This window comes from Mesitornis unicolor, unplaced genomic scaffold, assembly GCF_000695765.1.
Source record: "Mesitornis unicolor isolate BGI_N332 unplaced genomic scaffold, ASM69576v1 scaffold12, whole genome shotgun sequence".
Lineage (NCBI taxonomy): Eukaryota > Metazoa > Chordata > Aves > Mesitornithiformes > Mesitornithidae > Mesitornis > Mesitornis unicolor.
In genome coordinates, this window is record NW_010171007.1 from 5,856 (window position 1) to 14,965 (window position 9,110).

The 9,110-nt window shown below is 33.4% G+C and overlaps 1 protein-coding gene across 1 annotated transcript; it reads right to left on the bottom strand.

Annotated features, from left to right (window-relative positions):
* DFNB59 (deafness, autosomal recessive 59) lies at positions 1–7,870 on the bottom strand. Its single transcript, XM_010179863.1, has 6 exons — positions 7,660–7,870; positions 5,290–5,485; positions 4,356–4,497; positions 3,534–3,651; positions 1,661–1,765; positions 1–302 (listed from the first exon to the last, which is right to left on the bottom strand). Exons 1-6 carry the CDS (start codon positions 7,868–7,870, stop codon positions 1–3), a joined length of 1,074 nt encoding a protein of 357 aa, XP_010178165.1.
* Positions 7,871–9,110: the final 1,240 nt, after the last annotated feature.

Consider the following 9,110-nt stretch of genomic DNA (forward strand, 5'->3'; position numbering starts at 1 on the left):
TCACTTTGCTCTCTTATGCCAGAGGTCAAAACAGGGCACAGCATGCAATCGTACATACTTCTGTCCATTAAAAGAGCACTCTAGGCACCCATAGACTGTCTCCCTTTTTGAACTTCCCATTCCACAAAGGACGCAGGGACCTTTAGGGATGTTGTTATTAAGTAAATTAATTCTGATATGAGACCCTTCTCTGAGATAGCTTGTAGAGACATCAGTCATGCTCGCAGCCTTTTCATAATAATCTGTAAAAAGGTCCTCCAAGTAAGCATCAGAGTTAGCAATGGTAGTCACTACTCTTTTATCTGAAAAAGAACACACAAAAAAAGCAGCAATGATTTGTCATTACATTATGAACTGTTTACAAAGCAACCTGGCATTCTAATTGTGGAAATAAAAACTGATTCATGAAACCATTTGAACATGTCATGTTGTAGATTACTCCCCATCAAAAGCTCTGTGTGATGAAAAGTTTTCTTTAATTTCACAAAAGACACTGACAGAAGCCAGATTTTTTTTGTATATGAACTATATATTTACAATATTTTTAGAAATACACCTTGAATATAGACATGAGGCAAGCTTTCGGGAAAAAATGGGTGCTAAATTAAATCACAGCTATGTACATTCCCATTTAGCCATTTTTTGTTTTTGCATTTCTAGTTCTATTAATTTTCTAAGAATTGTAAATTCACTTTTTTTTCCTAGTATTTGAAAAAATCCACCAGTACTTAAAAAGGTTTAGAAAATTTGGAGGACCCCATGTTTACCTCCTAGGAGCATTCTGAGTATCCAAACACCCTAGGAAGAAATCACTTTTGGAACTACCTACCTTTTTCCTCTCTTTTCAGGGACTGATTAGTTTAGATTGGAATACAAACTTCTAGGAAGCAACGGCTACTGAGATGTATCATACCCACTGAAGATTTATTCCCTTAGCGTGGACTGGAGCAGCACAGAAGGCTTGGTCCATAAAAGCCCTTTGATCAAGAACGGGATACAATGGAGCATGGGGACCTACACAGAGCAGCCTTTAGAAGTACGTGTTTACTGCTCAACATTTATCTTCACACTCAGTTTTGCAGATTTCAGAAATACTTAGACCAGGGATCATTAAAAGTGTAGGATCTTGTTCTGAAGAAAATATAGCTACATACTCAGTTTTGTTGAATGTTGTGTTCATATCAGAATGAGAAAAGAGAACTATTGTCGTATCATGCCCATGTCCCTGCCATGTGGACAAATAGCCTAAAGAGTACATTCAAATACTTAAATACTAAATATTTGTATATTATAACTTGTATTGCAAAACACTAGCTGTAAATGGCAAGCATATGAAATAGGCTTAATGTTAACTGAAGTTTATTGTATTATTGTATAATTACTCTATACCAGTTTATTATCAGCTATAAATTTTTATTTTAAGATCTTTAGAGTTATAATGAACAACATTTCCATAAATTTGTTATTTGTGTAAAAGTTAGGTTCTAAAATACAAATTTTAGTAACTTTAAAATAATTTCAGTTCACAAGAAGCTAAAAGAGGTACATTTTTTCCACCAAAATTTTCTTCTTTAAACATTCATCTTGCACAGAAGTTAAAGAAACAAACACTCTTCATGCATTAACTAAGATATTTGAAAATAAATATCAAAAGTCATACTTCGATGAAACAGATTACTTTTTAACATCCTTAATTTGGTCAGTGAAGATGATCCTGATTTCTCTTTTTCAAATCCTCCTTTTGAAATTGGAGTCACACAGAGTTCTAGAAATTAAAAGTAAGTTTTTAGAAGAACAAAATATAAAAGCGATAATTGCATATAATATATTTTCTAATCTATAAAGCCAACAGTGATTAAATTCAGCTTTGCTACTGTTTTTTAATGTCTAGTATCGCTTTTTAATACAAGTCTGCACATATAATAGTCTGTGGAATCAAGTGACACAGATTCAATAGGAATTTATAAATGTTGGTGGCTTTCAACATACATGGTCAGAGTTTGTTTTGGTTTTTACACAATTTATGGCCATGTTAAGGGACTAAAACAGTCAACATCATAAATGGAAGTCCCACTTCTGAAGGAGAAACATTTCTATGATCTCATTTGAAACTAAAACTGAGAAATAATAAGCAAGGATGTGAGTTCTGTAGTCATCTCTTCCAGTCTCAAATCAACTACAAAACCTTTTTTTTTTAATAAAAATAAATATCACCTAGTTTCTATCCATAACTCAAAAGAAAACTTTAAAGTGAAATACAAGGATAATCAATTACAAGGAACTGAAAAAGCATGTTTTAAACTTTCTCAATTGAGTATTCTCTTTAATTATGCAAATACAAGTATCAGCTCCATTGATTATTTCTCTGATAATAACTTTAGCAAAAAACATTGTGCACGTACCTACCATTGCATAAACATAAAATAGAATTAAAACACTTCCAAAATTGAAATTCATGTTGAACATTATGGAAGTGAATATAAAAAACTACCATACTGTATTATCTCTTTTAATTCATTAATTATGCTTCATTTGGACTGTATTTAAAGTTTTTGCAGAAAGGTAAAAGTATCTCACAGTTCAGTAAAAAGGTGCTTTGCAATGCAGAGTTCCTGTCATGGAAGGTTTATTCTGTATATACCAAAGGATACAGAGCTATTCGCAATTTCTAAAGCATAGTGCTGTAAAAATCTGCCATGATCAGCTCTTTCATTTTATTATTTACAGAAAGCCACTATGTTACAGAGAGGCAGGCAATTCCTCAAGCAGTTGAGTGACTCTCAGAGATTCCTGTATTTTACATGTGAATCTGGTGGTTAGATCTTTAACGTTACTTTAGTCATTGGGGAGTTTGTATCTGATATTATCAAGTACTAGATCAAATCCTAAAATTGTCTTTCTGGTTTATTACAAACTATATTGATAACACTGATAATGTAATAGGCTACACTTTAATGAGTGCAAATAATGTAAATACATAAGCACTATCCTTCCCCCAAAAGTACAAAACACTTTCAGATGCTATGCAATTCATTTTATTAGTTTTCAGTAACTGTGATTATTTCTTCCTAAATCTCTTCAGATGATGTGTCAGACTGAAATTAAAGCCCCAACAGAAAAAAGGATAGCTAAGTTTAGAAGTTCTGCACAATTTCTTCTTTAGCTGGGTCTTATTAGTTGCCTATTTCATGCAAAACTGATCAGATAATCCAATAAGCCTGTTCCATACAGGCTAGAAAGATAAGGAAGGGATTTTTTTTTATTCCATGAAACTGTGGGATTTATAAAAAAATTACAAAATCATACTTTAATTTCAAAAAATGTTTCCATAACAGACCAGATTTTATTACCTGCCTTGTTTATCTTGTCAAGGGTTTTTTTTACCTTAGAAAGTCAGACTACTTATGTATATAAAATTAAGGCATACCATTGGACAGGATCAGGGTTTATGTATATCAAGAATAAGAAAAATGTTTTTAAAAGTTAGACGCGTATAAATAATAGCAGTAATGACAATAATGCACATCACTTACCGAAATTGCCATCCAAATGAATATAAAGTTCAAATACACTAAAAGCAATAGTTGTGTGCGCAGGAAAAACAATTACTTTGTCCCGCCCTTTACAATTCTGATCTTCAATAATGTGAAACTATAATTTAGAAAAGCATTAAAAGAAAAAAGTTACAAATTGAAATGAAAAAATAAACAAAATAATCTTAACTGCATATATTGAGAATTACAACACCAGGAGGAAGCTTTGAAACTGAAGATCAAATTTCATAACTAAACAATTTTATCTTTACATTAACAACATTGCATGTTAATAAAGTTTGATACAGAGATAGTAACTTAACTTTCATCACTCTCTGAATGATCTATAAATACTAGCAATGGGCAAACCTCAGAAGATTTGCAAGTTCAATTATTCAAACAGTGAAGAGAGAGGGAGGAAGAACCTAAGACAGACTAAGATGTCAACCCTTGAAATAATAACACTGAAGTTTTAATATGTTCTAGGAGATGAATATAATCATGAAAGATAGGTTACTCATTCACTGGAGAGTCAAACTAAGTACTAGTGAATTCCACATCTTTGCCAAGGCTTCACCCAAAGCAATAGCTCATTTTCTAGCCATCTTTTCATGCGTGTCCTGTCCCTCAGTCACATAAGCAATACTAACAGAAGACCAACTTTTAATTCGGTTTACATCAGTGCAATAATATTGTTTTACTCACTTTTTTTTTCTGAGCTTACATCAGTAAAAACATAATTAAATCCAACCATAAAATTTATAAAAATGAGCTTTTTATGTCTATTCATTTATGCTACAGAACTTTGTCAAACATATTTACCCTCATTGTCTCTCCACGCATTCCAGTATGGACGGTTAAGGAGCACTGCCTTGTAGTTCTAATACTTTCCATCACCACACACAAAATTTCCATCCTACTTTTTCTTGATTGATGGACTAGACAATGATCAAAGTTTATTTTTCTAAAATCAAGAGGGAGCCAGGAAGGAAATTGAGAAATTATTAGCAATTTACAAAGCAGCTAATAGAGTTAGTTAGTTTAAATCAGTAAATAAATTGCCATAAATTTTGTCTCAATTCAGTAGAAAAACAGACTGAGGAGGTCTCTGAAAAATTAACATTGATTTTCAGTGTTCGGGAACAGAAGCACCAAGAACTTCTAAGAAAGCCAGTAACGTACAAATGTTAAAGAGGATATGTGGGAAATCCTGGAAAATTCCAAGTCTGTCCATCTGACACTGTTCTTACTGATAGTAAGGAACTGTCAACACACCATAATTAATAACATTTTTTAAAGTGATATAATTAACATCAGTCAAGAATTTCTAGAAAATAAAGAAGAAAAACAATAGCTGTAATGCTCTACTGTTGGGCTTCTCTAAAGCTTATGATGATGGAATGTTTTGGTTAGAAACCTGAAGTTTGGTAATGTCATTTGAATTACATTTCAGATCTTCAGTTGTATGGAATAACATAGATAGGACCTTGGATCGACTCTTCCTCTCTAGATTTTATTTTTCCCTGAAAGTTGTGCTGTAATTTAAACAAGAGTAGATTCAGAAAATTTCTACAGTCTGTGTTATATGGAAGATCTTGTGTCCAATCCTAGCGATCTAATTGGAGACTCTTGGAAAATATCAGATGGTGACTGCTATTGATTGACTAATAATAATCCAAAGCTAACCATTTCAGACATTCAGCCTAACTGTACGACATATAATTATGGAACCAGAAAACAAACTGTATAATATCACCTTGTAGTAAGTTCTTTAAGTAGTGTTGGTACTTCAACCTCATGTTTGGTTACTATGCCAAACGAGGCTTTAAAGGCAACAGAATCTGATCCAGCAACATCAAAACCAACATCATTCATTATCTGATTTCCTCTTTTACCATTAAGTGAAACATCTGATTTGTCTTCATAGTTGAGCAACTGGTAAGACGAGACACCTGAGTAAAAGAAGATAACCGTTGTGTGATGAAAAGTCTGAATGCAGAATTTTTACATAGCATTATGTATTTGTAACAGGACGTTTTATTTTTTTTTTAAATTTTTAATAAATATAAAGAAGAGAATAAATGGTACTGTTCCTACTGTGTTTAACCATTGCGATGTGAAATTCAGAGCTACACTGAGCACTTCTTTATTGGTGTTATTACTGATGACTGATGGAAAGAGAGCACATAGGGGTCTGAAGGATTCTGTGCCTCCCTGGAAGAGTTGTACCCATGTTCCTGCATGTGGTATGTCCTGGGCATGAAATAGTGATCAGGGCTCTTTCTACAGTTCTGTGCTTATCATTATTCTCCTAAAGTACTTTTACCTGTAAATACACTGTTGGTACTTACACAAATTAGACATGCAGTGCGTTCTGGCTTTAATGGCAGGGGCTCTGAAACACAAAATTACTTAGTGGAGGCCACATAGAGTATTAAAACTAGGAACAAAATGAAAACCAATGTGTGTAAAATTATGTTAGTGAATTCTGAACTTTGTTTAGATGCAGTACAAATGAACCTAACATTTCTACATTTTTGCATTACATGAATGAGACCTGTGTGTGCCAGTAACATTAACTTCGCCTTTTACCTGATACGTCACCATTAGAAAAACTTACCAAACTTTCCATGTATGCCTGATGATTCCAGGGGCTATGTCAGTTTATTTTGAGGGAAAACAGCAAGTAAATTCTTACTTACTTGAAAGTTTGCATCAATTTATTGTTCAGCAAAAGATGCCAAAGCATTTTTATGCTGCTTTCTTTATAGCCTCAAATACATTTCCATTATACTATTACAACACATTGATTGCCAAACTAAAAAAAATAGAGAAGATAGAACACAGGGATTAGGCATCCAAATACACCTGAGAATCTGGGTTTTACTTTTTTTTAAAAAAATCCTTTCAGCTTTTAGGATAAAGTGACTTAAAGTCACCTAGTATGAATCCTGTTTGTCTTTATTTTTAACAAAAAACAGTTAATATATTTTTATAATGCTAAAAAAGTGCAAATGCTTGTATTTTTTCACATAAAAAAGGAAATTCAAAGTTCTTTGCTTAAATTAAAGGACAATACTTTCTGCACATGACATCTAACCTTTACAGAAAAGACTAAAGATTTTGTGAGACACTTTAATGAGATTTTTGCATCCTCTTTCTCAGACATTTTAATGAGATTTCTCATTTTTTTTCATTCTGAACAAGCTAGCTGACTTGTCCTGAATGTAAGATTAGTGGGATTCCAATCTTTTTTCATCATGCTTGCGTCCTGGGATCATCCCTTTGTGGGTTCAACTGCTATTTGTGTCTTCTAGTGTTCATAGTGGTTTGTCTTAGTACAGTTTTTAAGCAATGCAATTGTTGTGCAATTAATGAGATCAACGCTTTTGTCAAAATGGACTTTTATTTTTCCAAAAGAAAAAAGCAATGAAACTGTTTTAAGAAAACTTAGCATGTAGATATGCCTTACACAGACTTTTCAAAGAAAGATACGGGAAAACGTAGGCAGCATAGTTCAATTTTGTACCTTTTAATTCTCATAGAATCTCCTCCAAAGGCAATTTAAACACAGTTAAGCTATTTAGATACACAAAAAAATATTACAATTTTTGAAAAAAATCTTATGGAAATCCAATTACCTCAGCCAGAAAGCTGTTGTCAAATGCATCTGCCTGTGCAGAGCCCAAGGATTACTAGCGTGGAACAGCTGCAGGACTGAGGCCATTCTTACATATATAAAAGTGAGTATACAGAGAAAGGTGAACATCAAAACCAAATTTTAAGTAGCAATTAATCAACACACATGAATACATCTATCAGAAATCTGTTGTGATTTGTGAAAAGACACAAGGCTTAACTGAATTTTTTTCATATTAGTTCAGAAAATATCAAGGCTTTTTAGTATAATTGACTTATTTTTACACTTTTTCCACAAAGTCCTTTTTTCTCTTTTTTATTAACCAGTTTGACTTGCACTTCTTTCTCAAGAAAAAATTTATTACACTTGTACTAAAGAAGCATCATACTACCTGCACAGTTTAAATTATATCTACTATATTATATCTGTTCTGTACTTACAAGAAAACATGCGTTTTTCCACTTAGAAGAAATATAGAAATCTTACCTGCAGAAATTTCTTTGTCCCCTTGAAGAATATCTTTTAATGTGAAAGGTGTTGATGCAAATTTAGATTTTTTTGAAAGCAAACATTTTCTTTTCTTAATCACAAGGCTCAGAGGTTGGTATTTATCAGCTTCACTGAGACTGGGCACTGGAACTAGTCTTCCACCATCACCAACCTGTTTAACAAAGTTTTTGGTTGCAGCAGCAAACATATTATGACATTAGTAATTATAATAATAAAAAGCTGTGTATCAAATGTGACTTCCAGACGTCAAGCCCATGTTCAATTCTTTTTAGAATGTTCTTTCTAACAAATTAACATGTTTAAAACAAAAAAAAAAAGCTGTCGAACTCTTTTTTGGACCCAGTTTTGTTTTACTTGGAAAGAATCAACAGCACCCTAACTACCCAGCTTCTATGGTGGATTGCTCAGGAGCTCTCTCAAAGACCTTCAGTTAAGCTCTCTAATTCTGTATGATGAATAATGAATTACCAGTGTAAATTGATAGGGAAATGGTTGCTCGTTCCTTGTCAGTGTAACGCCACTGTTTGAAAACAAAATTTGCAATCTTCGAAACAGAAGACAGAAACTTCTGCAACCCGTAGCTTCCCCTTTGGAGTTATTGATGTATTACTGTTTGTGGGGTCCTTGTTTCAGCTGAATTTTAGTGTTTTGCCAACACCCAACAAAGCGGCCCAGCTGTGCTCCGGGAGGCAGCCTGAGTTATCATTTGTGAAGGCCGGCAGCTCTGCTGAGAGGGTATTGCCTTTCAACAGCAGTTGCATAACCTACCTCTGAGAGCTCAGCTGGGGAGCGGGACGTGGGGGGGGTCTTTGGAAACACTTGGGCCAAAGCGTAATATGAATTACGCTGGCCCTGCTTGCCAGGTTAAAAGCTTTGTTTGGTTGCCTTTTTTTAATGAAATAGGGTTTTCACATGAAAACATTTTAAGGACTGTTTTAATAATATGATCACTTATTTAATAATTTAACATTTTTCAATTTAGTTCTTTCCCATATTTCCATAACTATTTTAAACTGTTTAGAGTATCAGAAAGTTCAGTAAAAAGGCAAAAAGAGGAGTATATTACCTCAGCTATCCAAGATGAAAGGAAAAGATGCTGGCGCTTCCTGCTTACTCTAGAGGGTGCTGAAAAACTGAAGCTGGTTATTTATAGACTGAACGCAAATCATGTGAAATGCTGCAGTTCCGTTTGATTGTAATTCATATTACACTGCACTAACAAAAAAACCCTGTACATATTTACTCAGTCAAAAGGGAAGGAAAAGCTAAGGAAATTCTTAAATTATATTTAGATTTATCTTGTATATGTCTTACAACTGACAGGATACTGTTTTTTCTACAGGTTATTAAGCTCAGCTGGCACTGTATATTGAACATGCATTTCTATTTCTCTTGCTTAGTCTGGGGTCATAGATCATATTCAGTCT